This window comes from Centroberyx affinis, unplaced genomic scaffold (genome assembly GCF_046629955.1).
Source record: "Centroberyx affinis isolate AG114_WGS23_722 - 3 ecotype Tasmania unplaced genomic scaffold, CSIRO-AGI_Caff_v1 ptg004623l_1, whole genome shotgun sequence".
Classification (NCBI taxonomy): Eukaryota; Metazoa; Chordata; class Actinopteri; order Beryciformes; family Berycidae; genus Centroberyx; species Centroberyx affinis.
This window is the reverse complement of record NW_027282230.1, coordinates 156,977-172,448: the sequence shown is the minus strand read 5'-3', so window position 1 is coordinate 172,448 and position 15,472 is coordinate 156,977. Positions and strand designations below refer to the sequence as shown.

General features: G+C 42.5%; 1 protein-coding gene across 1 annotated transcript; it reads right to left on the bottom strand.

Annotated features, from left to right (window-relative positions):
* Positions 1–2,693: 2,693 nt before the first annotated feature.
* On the bottom strand, positions 2,694–14,557 carry LOC139665583 (regulator of G-protein signaling 9-like). The gene is made up of 17 exons (XM_071544644.1): positions 14,489–14,557; positions 12,621–12,717; positions 11,700–11,750; positions 11,328–11,434; positions 9,898–9,949; positions 9,735–9,793; positions 9,543–9,619; positions 9,358–9,439; positions 7,789–7,851; positions 7,026–7,055; positions 6,785–6,846; positions 6,131–6,244; positions 5,581–5,696; positions 4,881–4,968; positions 4,400–4,538; positions 4,214–4,296; positions 2,694–3,755 (listed from the first exon to the last, which is right to left on the bottom strand). The coding sequence occupies exons 1-17, from the start codon at positions 14,555–14,557 to the stop codon at positions 3,572–3,574; spliced, it is 1,473 nt and encodes a 490-aa protein (XP_071400745.1). The 3' UTR covers positions 2,694–3,571.
* Positions 14,558–15,472: the final 915 nt, after the last annotated feature.

Sequence of the window (15,472 nt, the reverse complement as noted above, 5' to 3'; positions counted from 1 at the left end):
ATAAATACATAATCTATACTTCTTAGCAGGCGTGTGCACAGGCAGTGTCCAAAGGAGGCTCAGGCCCAATCTGCTTTGGCCTATCACTCACTAGGATATGAACACTGATGTAGTTTTCTGTACAATAACTTTGGGTGATCATCATTTTCATTTAATAAAACAGACCAGGATAGCCATGAGAAAATGAAGTACGCTCGTGAAAAAAGGTGCTCCTTGCCCCAGCGCAAAAATAATGTCAGGTGTGAGATTGCCCTTTTTTTGCTTGTGCCCCTTCCCCCCAAAATAATATACACGTACATGCTTGCTTCATAGACATTTCTGAGGAACAAAGAAGTCTGAGGTGTTGAGAAAAATGAAATGTTGGCATGTGATGACAAAGTGGTCACTATTGGTCGGCACTACTGTTAGAGTACCTAAAGGCAGAACATCTGTGGAGTTGGGGTAAGGCTGCTGTTGGGCTACAGGTCAATAATAATAGATACAGGATGAGGTTTGAATGTGATAGCTACAGTTCAGGTGTGAAAGCTCGTGGACGTACCGACACCCCGCTGTTCTCTAGTGGAGCTGGGCCTGACCAAACTGAACCTCCTGGCCTGGACTGTGCAGCTGGTGCTCGTGTCAGTAAGGGCCGCTTACAATAAGGCTATGGTTAAGGGGTGTGATCTGGACACAGTAAGTTGATGCTCCATCTACAGCAGATCGACAGCCATCGCTCGCCAGTATAGAGCTTGGTACAGATGGCCTGGCCTGGTGGTGAGACTACGGCCGCATTTACACAGGAACAATAAACACTTTTTTGTGCTCTGTAATAGATGTTTTTATCTCTGTCTGAACAAGGGAACATCAGATCAACCGTGTGGTTTCTCCCTGCATCTGTGCCACAAAGAGTTAAAAATCCCATCCTTTGCGCCTGTGTAAATCCAGCCTGCGGGATTAGCCTGTCCCATTGTGAGGGGTCTGGCTCTCCCAGGGGCAGATGATCTCCTTGGTGCCCCCGCCTCCCCGGGACACCTCCTCGTCCTCGTCCTCAGAGTCGATGGGGTAGATACGGCACTCTGGAGGAATATCCACTTTGATCTGGAAAAAACTGGGAGAGACGGCAGAGAGGACTGTGACACCACTGCTGTTTATACTAACTGTTAAAATGAGTGTGAGGATTGCATTCTAGCCTTTCCACGCAGAAGTGTGTGTGTGTGTGTGTGTGCGTGTGTGTGTGTGTGTGTGTGTGTGTGTGTGTGTGCACATGTAAGTGTTGAGGTAGTTTCACTACATGTAATTACATTTTTGGAGTAGCTTGGAGGTAGTTAAACTAAATTCAATTTCATGAAGCGTTTTTAGTAGTTGATTACTTTTCATTGATTTCATTTCATTTTGAGGAATAGTTAACTACTGCAACTACCAACTATTATTACCAACTACTATTGGGTGTTAAAGAGAAGAATGCTTTTTCACCCCAAATTTGCAATGTTTGCAGTCATGTGACTTTGTATTATATGACATTGCAGATATAGATATGCTCATTTTAAAAGTAGTTTGAGCCTCAGTTAAGAAAACTATATTTCTCTTGTAAAACTACACTTCTACACTACGGTACCTTCCCCAACACTGCATAGATGTGTAGGTCCTTGAGTAAGTGCTTAGTTACATGTATTTTTATATTTATGAGTGTATTTCTAGGTTGGCACTCACTTGGCAATCCGTCTGGGCGGACCCTGGCTGGGCTGATCCGCGCTGATTGGCTGAATCCGGCTACTCGTCCCAGCAGCAGCAGCAGGACATTTAGGCGACAGGCTGGCGAACACGGTGGAGGGGGTGCAGCCTCGCCTCAGCAGACGGCCCAGAGAGAGAGCCATACGGGACTTTGACCCGCCTCCTCCTCCTCTGGCCTCAGCGTTGGCCTCTCCCTCTCCTTCCCCCGCCTCCCCCCGCCGCTCAGAGGCCGAGGTGCTGTCTATGGCCACGCTGATGGGGGAGGGACAGGTCGGGGTGTGGGCGAGGAAAGGAAGCAGGGGCGAGGTGTTGGCAGAAGGGGGGTCACTGATGCCAGAGTAGACGGCCAGGTGGGGGACAGGAGCGGTGAAGCGACACAGCTGTGATGTCAAAGGGCAACAAACTAAAGTCAGAGGGCGTCCTAAAAAGGTTTCACTCCAGAATGATTCATGTACATTTGATTCTATCCTCAAAACATAACTATTTGGTAAGCAAAAGTCTTAACGTAGCTCATAAGTTTTAATAGTTACTGATAATGTGCTTTACTTTCATGCAGTTTAATTTCAGCAGTCATTTTGTAGGAGCAGATATCACTTGATATGATAATGATACTGTTCAAATATATAATAATAGTCCTCCTTTTTATCACATGTACTATCTCTATCTATAATTATCTGGCTGTCAAAGGGAAATTGTACCTCAGCATTATATCATGGCATATAATCAAAAATCGAATCACGTGCATCCAATGTGTGTCAGAAGTGAGAATTGTCCAATATCATCAGAAATGGTTGACAATCATTTCAAACAGATGAGGATGACAGCTTGAGAAAAGGAATGTGCTGCACAGGATGAATAAATGGGAACATCGAATGACAACCAAAGACAAACAGAGAGACATGAGGTGGTTTGTGAGTGTTTTATTGACTTATGACCGATGACAAAGCAAACATACAACACGTTCTATGAGTGAAGACGGACATTACAACACATACAACATGAGAAACAACTCAAGAGACAACAGTTACAGTATGAACTGATCAAACTATGGGAAATTGAAAGCAAAACAAACAGTGATTTATGAAAATGCTATGTGTTCAGTGTCCCAGTATGGCCATTTGTCTTCTGCCTGTTGTCAGTACTGAAGATGACACTAACTCCACACTCCTGCATCCTAATATCATGGCTATGGTCTGTGTGATTTAGACTTCAATACATTCAGTCACAGAATTCAGTATCTCTGTTTAGCTTTCTAGTACTTCCACCTACATATCCGACACCGGCTTTAATACCAGGCAACTCAATTAAGATTGCACTTTTAGTATTGCACGTCTCTTTCCAAAACTGCCTGGGGGTGCGCAGTGCAATAAGGTGCTACATTCACTTTTCCTCTGTTATATCTCAGCGCTCCCACATCAGCCACTCTCCCTCCTCACACAGCAAGCAGTCAATCTTTGTTAGACCTCGCAACAAAATTACTACATCATCACTGTAGCACTAGCAAGTGGACATACTGTATGTCTTTGGTCATTTACCAACACTACAGTGGTCAGCAGGGTTGGGGTTAATTCTCTTTCAGTTCATTCAGTTCGGGAAGTAGATCTTTCTTGAGGCATGTGAAGATGGTCTTTTTAGGTCTTTTTAATACTCTCACATGTTATCTTCTGGGTATTGATATGCATATATAGATATTGCATTACCAAACCAAATCAAAAAAGTCACATGTCATCATTAGCAAATGAACTACAGTTTCTATCCAAATGACTGAATCAAATGAATTTGCTAAAATGAAAGTGAACTGATCCCAACCTTGACTGTTAGTACGCAAAACCCACACATCATTTAACATTATGCAGTGGGTTCACTTCTTAGGCGGAGGAGGGGGTATCTCCTTGCCCTGCTTGCTGAGTTTGGTCATGACCTGTGTGATGTCGACAGGCCCGGTGGCGGCCAGCTTGGCCTTCTGCTCCTGCTCCTGCTGCCGCAGCACGATGGGGCTCACGCTGGGCCGCCGCTTCCTCGCATTCTGCTCCAACTGGGTTTCACTGAGAGGAGGGGCAGAGAGACCGAGAGGGGAGGAGAGAGAGGTGAGAGACGGGGGAAGAAAGACAAAGACAGAGAACCAGCAGAGAGAGGAGGAGGGAGAGAAAGAGAAGGCGCGAGGTAAGAAATGGAGAGTGATGGATGAGCTAGTTACAGGGAGCTACAGGGACGCTAATATCAGCCCATCGCAGATAGAGAGTCTGAGACAAAGATCGATGCGTGAGATGAGGCCAGAGTGAACTTTTGCTCTCCAGACCCACTTGACTCTTAACTCGTCCTTTTGCTGCTAAAAAGCCTTTTCTTTTCTTTTTCTTAGAATGGTATTTCTGTCCTGTGCAGTTGTTCTTTACCAGCCTGCTTGAGATTATAGACTTTTTCAACTGCTGCATTGTTTTTTTAATAAAAGCAATACAATGATTAGTTAAATGCAAAAACATGTGAATTGTGAATTGACACCTACCTGAACTTGTGCTCCTCAGGACAGATGGCCTTCTTCAAGGTGTCCTTAAACACTGGGGACTTCATGTACCGGCCGTACGAGTCCTGTCAGGACAAAGACACACACACACACTTATCGCAAATCAGTCCCGACAAACATACCCAATCAGTCCTAGTATCTACACCATTACTGTGTGTAGTTACTGACCTTCTTCATGAGCATGTAGATGTGAGTCTGGGCGGCGTCCAGCACGTATCTGTGTGGGTGTTTCAGGCCCTTCACCGTCACTTCCATCGTCTTTCCATCTATGTTGATCCAGCGGGGGGCGCCACGTGCCAGGAACGTCCTGGGATCAGGAGGGTGAGGGAAACACAGAAAAACACTGCAACACCACTGTGCACAAAGTGACTCCAAGTAGCTGCTGGCGAGCATCAATAACACTGTTTACATAATGTTTCTCCTGTATTCACTGAGCAGTGCTGGGCTGTACGGCAAGAACATTCCCACCACTGCTTAAAAAATGTGAAATATTTTGGTGCTACAACCTACAGTAGAGCCCAGACTTGGACCTAAACTGTGACCGATGTGAAGCCAAACGATTACTAACTTATTCCCAAACTCTACTGCCACAGAAAGTCATGGTAGAAACACTGATATATTCTACACAGAGGTAAGATAAAGACATTACTTGTAGATATGCTGGGCTTTCTCTTTCATAGTCTCTGCAGTGCCCCACTTCAGATCCTCACACCCCTCCCAGAACGCCAGGTTCTCACCTAGTAGAGTTTCAGAAGAGAAGAGAAGAGAAGAGAAGAGAAGAGAAGAGAAGAGAAGAGAAGAGAAGAGAAGAGAAGAGAAGAGAAAAGAAAAGAAGGGAAGGCAAGAGAAGAGAAGAGAAGAGAAGAGAAGAGAAGAGAAGAGAAGAGAAGAGAAGAGAAGAGAAGAGAAGAGAAGAGAAGATTTTTTTTTTTTGTCATTTAGTATTTAATCCAGATCATATATCAATATAATCAAGTGTGAAAGAACTTTGTATATAGGAGGAACAACCTGTTATCATACTACTACTCATGACACAAAGTTGTTGTTTTTTCTTTTTTACTTTTACTTTCATTGTATTCCTTCTTTTAGATGGTGTTTTCTATTTTTCCTTCATCTCATATGATTTTTTATGGACTTTGTAAACTCAATTTTTTTTTGTTGTAAAGCACTTTGTAACTCGGTTTTGAAAAGTGCTATATAAATAATGTTTATTAGTATTAAAGTATTAATAAAGCTACATCATTCACCTTCTATGACTTCTAAATGCCTCCCCAAAAATGAATCAACATTGCAGCAAGCTTTAAGTAACACTTTTTGTGACTGATCTAATAAAAACGACTACAACGCACCGCTGAACTCTTTCTTCAGGAAGAGTCTGAAGTCATCTCGTCCTCGAGGGTCTGAGAGCAGCTCTCCAAAGCTGAAGGTCCACCTCTCCACACGCATCTTAGTTGGGATTTCCACACTGGAGCACACACACATGCACACACACACACGCACACACACACACACACACACACACACACAAACAAATAAAGAGTTTTGTTCCAAAATGAGACATCCATTTCAAAAAATGACACCCACTCTCCCATATTGATGGCTGGCATGAAAGTTTTGCACATTATAGGTTAATATTGAAGTCATCTTAAGACATTTGCTTATAAAATATTTGGGGGTTTTTTCAGGACAGAGTCATCTGTTTTTCAAATATTGTCTGATGAATTTCAGGTAGCAAATTGTTTCCAAAATGCATATATAGCATTTTGGAATGAAACCCTTCAAATAGAAATTATGAGGGGGGTTTTCAGGATTCAATTAAATCACCAATACTTCAGTTTACTGTTACTATTAGATGAATGATATATCCTCCTGTGAGGGCTCGCTGCCGGCTGGACTCACTTGGCCATGTTCAAGCTCCAGTAGGAGACATCATCAGTCACCCAGGGGTTGCTGGGAAGACACTGGGCAAGGAAGGGGTCATGGCTCTTATAGGTGGTGGTGTACTTCACCAGCCTGAAAGGGAGCGGGGAAGAAATGACTGTCGTTACACATGAGGAGAGGGAACTTCAGCATAAAGCAGAGCTATGGAGACTCCTGTCCTCCATACCATTTCTAAAAGTATATATACAAATGCATGCATCAGTACAGTCAGGTGTAAAAGGAAATGACATGAAATATTAGTCAAGGTGGCACATTATTCACAGTAACCTGGTTGGCATTATAGAAAACCCCCATCTACTGAGAATATAGAATTGATTATGTATTTTAACACAAACCTCATTCCTTGCACACTCTGGTGGCTGAGAAGTGAACTTTATATCATTTTACATTAATCCACCTTAAAAAATCTGCGGCAGGCTGATAACATTTCCATCTCAGGTTACACTATCTGTATCGGTTTTACTCATCTTATCTCACGTACGCATGACTTTCACCTGTCCTACATGTTGTGCAGGTCAGTGGAGATATAGTAAAGGTTTTGCATGGATGCTATTTTGAGAGACCGGACTGGCCCAGATATAGTTGGATAGGAAAACTGATGGGCTGGCTTACGCTCCAATGGACACAGATGACTTCACCCTGGGCCTCATGATGGACTGCTGGGTAAAAATCATCTACAGGAAGCAGAGGAGAGATAACAGACATAAAAATGTCAGGAAAAATAGATCAATTTCTATGGATCGTTGCTAATGGCTAACACACAGCTATGGGTTTAGTTGAAAGAGTGTAATGGAAAACATGTTGGGTAAGTCATTATGAGTGGATTGTAAAATCTCATAGCATACAGACTTACGATTCTCTCGAAGAAGTCAGGCGTTTTCGCCTGGGGAAGAAAATATTAGATTATAGATTATGTGTCATATAGATTAAACATGTATGTTTGAGGTCTACAGAAATGAAGTGGGATATTGTGCTGTGTGTGTGTGTGTGTGTGTGTGTGTGTGTGTGTGTGTGTGTGTGTGTGTGTGTGTGTGTGTGTGTGTGTGTGTTTTCTGTGTGTGTTCTTGACCAGTTTTAAAAGTCTGGGCATTATGAGGAAAAGCCTGCAGAGAAAGACAGAGGAGAAGAGAAGAGAAGAGAAGAGAAGAGAAGAGAAGAGAAGAGAAGAGAAGAGAAGAGAAGAGAAGAGAAGAGAGAAGAGAAGAGAAGAGAGCAACAGAAGATAAATAAATCAGATGAGAATGTCACAACACCCATCCATTCACACTTATCCATGAATAGATCCGTTTCAGTGAATCTATCAGTTGAACTCGGCAAGAGGAAAGTGAGAGTAAGTATCCTATAACTCCACCTGGATCTGTGGATTAAAGCTTCTTATTAAATATAAGCTGATTGACTGGAGTTATGCCCATAGAGGTCATGCCTATCTCTCTCTCTCTCTCTCTCTCCCTCTCTCTCTCTCTCTCTCACTCTCTCTCTCTCTAACTCATATAAGATATGCATGTGCGAATGAACAAGCACACACACACACACACACAAACACACACAGAGAGACATACACACACACACACACACACACACACACACACACAGAAACACAGGGACTCACCTGTTACCTCGTCTGCATTAGGATCTATAAGTCGATCTAGTCCATAGTCCATGGCAGTGACCGTCCCTGGCTACACACACATACACACACACACACACACACACAAAGATACACAAAAAGTCTGTTTACCAAAGGCCTTTGTCATTAAAGCAGATGGCTGTTTTATAATGCTAATCATAAATTGCTAATTTGTCACACATTTCCTGGCCATATGGGACAACAAGAGGCCTGTCAGCAGTCACAAGGATCTCATGTTTGTCTGTGATTCTGAGAATTGACTATGATGCAGACAAGTGACACTTAGATCCGTTTGTTCATTTGCAGCAGGGCCTTGAAAAAGGAGAAAAGGAGAACATAAGGAGAAAAGGAGAAACCTTCAGTGAAGTGGAACCATGTTTACAGGTACACAGGATCTGATCTTTCCATAAACAATAATACAAGCTTAGGTAGAAACCTGATTTGGATATTTGTCTTGGCATGTTCCTGGAGTTATCAAGTGGCCAGTGCATCTTACTTCATGAAAAAAATAGATTTAGAAAATTAGAAAATTTGTAATATGCAAAAACCATGTCTTCCTTTTCTTTTTGATGACATGAGCCACTGGCATGTAGCTGTACACTGGCATGCATGACTGAGGATTCATAAAACTTCTCTTTTTTTTTAAAAATTGATTATTATTTACTTTCTTTTTTAACTTTCTGTTTTGTTTCCTAAGAAAAAACATAAATAAACATAAATAAATGGGATTCTTGAGAGCAAACTTCTGAAATTTGAAATTTTAATTTGTTGTTTGATTTAAGATAACCTTCCACTTGCCTTAAAATTGATGCAGGGAAAAAGTAAGCCTCTAAATTATTAATTTAAACACAGATTTTAGACAATTAAATAGTTATTTTAAAGTATTGATAGTTTTACTTACTGTATCTTACATTTTAAGTGTTTATTGTTAAGTTAGCTATTAGACTGCTGGTTGGTTTGCATTAGCTGATGCTGTTTATACCACTAACATTTCTTAGCATTAATGTCTTCAAATATGTTGTTTTAAATGACTGAAAATACATATTCGGTCCTTTTATGCTTCTTACATCATGGTTCTAGACAAGCCCTATTTGAGAAGTCAATAAGTAAGATCCAGTCCAGTTTCCATGTTCCATGTGTTCTGACAAGTTTTTACTTGAGAGAAGATGACAAGCGACAAACAGTGAGACTCAAACTCACGACGCCAGCAGCACGAGGCCCGCGGCCCGAACCACTGCTCCACGTTGTGAAATATTAATCAGCCGTGCCCTTTTCCTCTGACTGGACACGTAATGCTAATGAGGCATCATGGGTAGAAATAATGAGGTGTCCTGGGAAGTGTACAGGTGGGGTGTTTCATTCATTACAAAAGTACGGAGGCTATTTTCAGACTTCTCTGTCTGCTGGCAATCCATTGATATCTGCATGAAGCTGTATCCTGTGTTTAACGTACAAGTCTGACAACAGTCTGTGTGTGTGTGTGTGTGTGTGTGTGTGTGTGTGTGTGTGTGTGTGTGTGTGTGTGTGCGTGTGTGTGTGTGTGTGTGTGCACTCTCACCGGAGGTTTGTGAACCACCCAGTAGGCTCTCTCCTGGCAGTCAAACACCACACGATCCGGTTTCTTCCTCTCCTTGCCCGCCCTAGAATCAAACACACACACACACACAACAGACAGAATTGCAACATATTCTTGAGCCTAAATTGAGTGATGTGATGTTATTGAGTTGCTTCTCTCACACCTACCTGTACTGTTCTTTAGCCTGCATCACTATGAAATCCCATTTATGGTTCATCCACTTGTGAAGACGGTTATACTGCTCCTGAGGACATAAAGCAACACTCTGTTACAGGCCAGACAATTTAGTATTATGTTTGAGTCTCTCTCTCTCTCTCTCTCTCTCTCTCTCTCTCTCTCTCTCTCTCTCTCTCTCTCACCTGCTCGTACAGCTCCAGGATCCCTTTCTTGCGTATGTTTCTCTTCGCCAGGTAGATTGCTTCAATAAAACAGTAACATCGTATTGAGAGGGTGTAAACTGTAAACTGAGTGCTGATGACACAACATGGGATAGAAAATGTGTACAATCCCAGTCAAACTCACCATAATCTGTATCCTCAACAGGCCACTGCTGTGCAGGCCAGAAATACGGTGTCTGGGAAAGGACAAAGGCAGAATTAACAGCCCGTCAACGGTGTTTTTTGTGGGAGTTAGTTTCAATTGGATTTATTTTCTTATAGTCCAGGACCAAAATTGGGTATATTTCTTTGTTGCTCTGGGAAACAGACCCGGCCCATTTCGGGTCCCTGTCCATGGTTTAATAAACACTAGTTTGATTTGAATTTCTTATCAATAAATAAAGATGTGGAAAAAGTACATACTATTTCTCTCTTTCTCTCTTTCTCTCTCTTTCTTCCAGGTCTCTGACCTGGAAACGGGCCCGTTTTAAGAAGAGCTTTGTCCCCTCTGCTATCGAGGCACTGAACAAACTGCCACGCTGAATGTTATGTGTGTTATATGTATATATGTATATATGTATTTATGTACTTATGTATCTATGTATTTATGTGAGGCCTGCAAAGCTGTGAAAACAAATTTCCCTTTGAGGGACAATAAAGTATTGTATTGTATTGTATTGTATTTGTCCTTGAATCTGCCTGTTTTCACCCTCTCATTATGTTAAAACGTGATGTTATATTTGCATGTTTGAGCTGGTTGGTACAGCAATCATTCAGAAATAAAGAGGCAAACCTCAGACGACCTCGACTCTTCAAAGAAGCTAAAAGGATGAAGTCAAGTGGGTCAAGCATTGCCTCATTCCCCATTTGCAAGATACAGGACTAGCTGGATAAATACAAGAGGAGTGTGAGCTCCTCAGCAGCTACCACTGAGTCGTCCTTCAGCAAGACACTTAACCACAGAGGAAGACTGTGACTGAACTGAGCAAACCACAGAGGAAGACTGTGACTGAACTGAGCAAACCACAGAGGAAGACTGTGACTGAACTGAGCAACTTCCACTGGGGACGAGTGTGGAGAAAGGTGCAGATGAAATCAGAGGTGGAAAGTAACTAATGCATTTACTTAAGTACTGCACTTCAGTACAATTTTATGTGTTTATATTTTTACTCCACTACATTTATTCGATGGCTATAGTTACTAGTTGCAGAATATGGTTTTACATGCAAAACATACGATAACCTCATAAAATATGATGCATTGTTTAAAAAATACCCAACACTATATGGAGTAGTCAGACCTGCAACATTCAAATATTTCTTACAGGTTAATGCATCAATAATTTAACACTCTGAAAGGGACTGTTCTTCAGAATGAGTACTTTTAGTTTTGATACTTAAGCACATTTTACTGTTAACGCTTTTATACTTTTACTTAAGTAACATTTTGAATGCAGGACTTTTAATGGAGTATTTTTCCATTATGGTATTGCTAGGATTTGAGTACTTTTTCCACCACTGTGCAAAAAATGCAAGTGAGCTGAAATGAGAAAATGTTTTGAAATGTTGTGTTCACCTGGAAGCGGTAGAGCGATGCATCTGGTTTGATGACTAAGCGTTTGTGGTCTTGTAGAGCGTAGATGTATCCGAACGCCACCAGCATAGTACCAAAACTCCTCGCCTCTGGAGAGAAAACAATCATTTCAACAGTGATTTCCATTTGAATTAAAGGTTCATGTGGAACGTCATGGCTTAAGAAAGTTTCATGATTTTAGGGAACATAAAACCCATTCAAGCAGATTGTGCAATAAACATGAAAATGAGATTGCTTTTCTTAATTCATTGAACGCTTTTGGAAAAACAAGGCTTCCATCCGACAGAATGACGCACTGTATGTGTCATGCACAATATGTATGCATGGACGGCCATCTGCTGCCTCATCTCTCACCTTGTGCGTCTACGTTGAATCTGTCAGCTAACCATGCAACTATGTCTTCACCTGAGGAGAAAGGAAGCAGGCAGTCAGTCTGAGGTACAGAAGTATCTGAGGTTTCTATGAAAGCAATGATACACAAGACATGATCGGATCTGACAGGAAAAAAAGAAACAAGTGCTCTGCGTGTGTGTGTGAGTGTGTGTGTGTGCGTGTGTGCCTCTAAATGCCAGACCCCTCTCTGATATGGCACTACTGGCTGTGTCAATAGTCTGTGAGTCTCTCTAGCTAATGGGGGGGGAGACAGATGGAAGGAGAGGGAGGAGGAGAGGAGGAGAGAGGAAGCACAGCAAGAAAACAGAGGAAAGAGGGAGAAGAAGATGTTTATGAGGAGAGGAGAGGAGAGGAGAGGAGAGGAGAGGAGAGGAGAGGAGAGGAGAGGAGAGGAGAGGAGAGGAGAGGAGAATTACTCAAACCTCATCCCACTTCTCCTGTATAAACCACAGAGATAAACAGCTGCTGCCGCTTAGTTTCATTCATTTTGTAAGTGGCTGGTTTTACCAAACACACATGACGTAGGAGTCCGGGTTCCCTCTCCCTCTTCTCCTCTCTTCTCCTCTCTTCTCCTCCTCCGCCTCTCTCTTTCCCTCTCTCCTCTCGTTTCTATCTCTGTTTCTCGCTCTCTTCCTCTCACTGCCTCCTCTCACCCGCTCAATCATCCTCCTCCTTCGCCTCCTACTTTTTCCCTCTCTCTGACACCGAGACCATGGGGGTTGTCATGGAGATGGGATCTGTAGCTCTTGAGTTTGATACCACAGCTCCGGTATCCTCCAGTGAGAGTATGCAGGCACTCTCTGAATAACATCAAATGTGTATAGTACGTGCATTTGTGTGTGTGTGTGTGTGTGTGTGTGTGTGTGTGTGCCCTCCTCTCACCCGTAATAGCATGGGGTATAGTTGTGATAACCAATCTCTGAGGCTGTGACTTAACTCCGGTTTTAGGATCCTGCATCTCCAGCAGCACCGCCTCCGCCTAAAAAAAAAAAACAGGAATAAGAAGGGGTGAGAAGAGGTTACCACGACAACTGGCTGGTTGTGGGGGGCCACGGGTCACCATGACAACGGGTTGCTTGGACAACAGGTTGTGGAGGCCGTCTTGATGGAGGGCAAGAGGGGGCACGCACATCGCCGGAGGATAAAATGCAGGTTATATGGAGAAATGGAAAGTTGACTGTGGAATCTGATCCAACGTGATGATGATGATGATAATGATGGACTGACCTTACCCTTACACTTTACTCTATGTATTGACAGGTTTGTATAATTTGCATCTAATTGCATATTATTGTCTTTTTTATCTGACATCTTTGAGACAAACTGTGTTCAGTCACTCTTTACCATTCCAAAAACTGCTGAGAAGTTAAACTGCAAGTCTGAATCTGAATGCAATGCTGTAGAAAATGCGGCCAGTTGATGAAAAGGTTCGGTTCATGCCCTGATCATGGCTGATGTTTGGCTAGTGTGGGAGGTTTGGCGGTGACTCACTGCCCTAAACAGTTTCTTGGTTATATCACCTCCCAGTAAGTAAGGTGTGTACTGGAAAGCATACTGCAGGCTACTTGTGATCATCCAGGTCATTAATTCAATTCATTCTGCTGCACTCTTTATCCCGTGTGTGTGTGTGTGTGTGTGTGTGTGTGTGTGTGTGTGTGTGTGTGTGTGTGTGTAGCTGACTGACTCTCGGGCCTGTTTGAAGTGGCTTTGTGCTTTGAAGTCATCCTGGAGAGGCCCTCTAAGCCCCAGGCTGAGCCGGACCAAAGTGGGCTTTCATTGGGCTTCCAAAACACGAGGTGGTCCTGGAAATGAGTCCGCTGTGAGAATTCCCCCAGAGAGCACGATCAATAGCCCATCAATTCACTCAATCCAAAACGCAGATAGACACTGCAAATTGTTTGCTAATGAAAGAGCCTTCATTCTCAATTGCTTTGCAACGTGCCAGGCAGACTGCTCATGCCGAAAAGCTATTTTAATATTTGAATTTCAGCTTCCTGTCTTGACTGAATGGAAAGCGACTTGAATGTAGCTCTGTTCTGAACAGGTGAGGCTGTTGTTTTCCAATGCATTGTGCCTGGATTAGCTTGTTGCCAGTGGCTGGTTAGTGTAGATGGAGGCACTGATACTGATCCAGGCTTAATGCTTATTAAACTGAATGACCTTATCACTGTGGAGCAGTTGCAGCAGAATGCAGTCTAACGTTTTGTATGACAGCTATACAGCAGGAAATCATCACTTCATTTGATGCCATGTTGCTCAGTTACATGCATTTCTGAATGCTTTGTTGTTATTGTCCAATGTTGTTTTTTGTTGATTGTAATAAATCAGGTGACTAAAATTCAGGCTTTAATGCATAACAGAGACAAAGGTTGCTCATGATCTGTTTGTTTTGTTGCAGTTTCCTCAAAGCATAAACCAAGGCAACCTGTGGGGTTCACACTATGTTGCTTTCCAACAAAATGTCTAGCCTGAGTATCTCAAGTCAGACGGACTAGAGGCATCAGGAGAGCAGGATTTCTGTGAGGAACTATATAGAATACAGATTATTTTACTGGCTAATATGTTTGTGAGAACAAATACCAATACAGACATGGGTTTTGGAGACAAACAGCCAATCTATACTGCATTGTGTTAGAGAATCCACATAGGAGTGAACTATATATACCTAGATAGGTGCGTCTGCAGATAGCCTATAGTCTATAAGCCGTGCGCAGGGTTATCACCATCAGCGATATAAAAGCACAGCCTACCTTCTTGAGACATGCCATCCGAGGCCGGTACCGCTGCCCGTGATCCCGGAGAGTGTTTCTAATTGTCATGGTGGTTAGTGCTTTCCACTCACACACGCACAACCGTACAGCCGCCTGTGTGCACTGTGTCGAGTGGGGATGCTGGAAAGGAGATGCAACCAGGCAGCTCTCATAATCGATACAGATGCTGCCTTCAGGTGCTCCTCGTAAGCTCCTACTTCCGAGCTCCATAGTTCTAAACGCGACCTCCCCACATTCAGTGCGAAATAGACCAAATAACATTTTTTGGTGGCTGCTGTTTTATTTTATAAATCAAGCGGCATAGAGCAAATATGTGCTGCAGAGGCAGAATGAAGTGGAGAAAATTCACAACAAGCATGTGACTTATGTTTTAATTGATTTATTAAAAACAAAAATGTGTGACAGCTAATAATTAACAGTGAGAATGGAAATGTGCAATATTAATAATTTACTTAGCATGACAAATAATAACACATAACAATAAAATGCATATTTTTTAGCATCAGTTGTTGACACAGCTTCCATGCTCTCGGCTACTCGGGTGTCAAAGTTGTTGGGTGGTTCATGGGGGCCATGTGCGTTGAGATCGAAATTCCAATATTTCCGACAGCACTTGAAGGCAACATAACAAGCGCAGGGAAGGGGGGAATCCACCAATCACAACGCGGTTTTATTGTAGCAGACAAACGTGTTACGCAATTACCCAACTGATCCGCCAGATGGCGACAGTGTATCATGGCGCCGCTATCAGTTAGTCAAGCCATGTTTCAAAAAGATTTTCCAGTTATTTCATATATAAAATATTGTTTGTCCAGACCAAAAAGAAACTAAAGAAAGTATAAATGTAATTACAAATGCCGATGACATACAGATACAAAGTTTTGAATTTTGAAATTGTTTAAGAATGTTGATATTTACCAACATAATGCATGCATATGTTAATCTCAAGTACAACAAAATAGC

Coding starts and splice junctions, on each gene's coding strand:
- LOC139665583 (XM_071544644.1), bottom strand. CDS start 14,557: ATGACAATTAGAAACACTCTCCGGGATCACGGGCAGCGGTACCGGCCT. Junction 11,435..11,699: donor ATTCAACGTAGACGCACAAG/GTGAGAGATGAG, acceptor TTTTCTCTCCAG/AGGCGAGGAGTTTTGGTACT. Junction 7,056..7,788: donor TAGATCCTAATGCAGACGAG/GTAACAGGTGAG, acceptor TTTCTTCCCCAG/GCGAAAACGCCTGACTTCTT.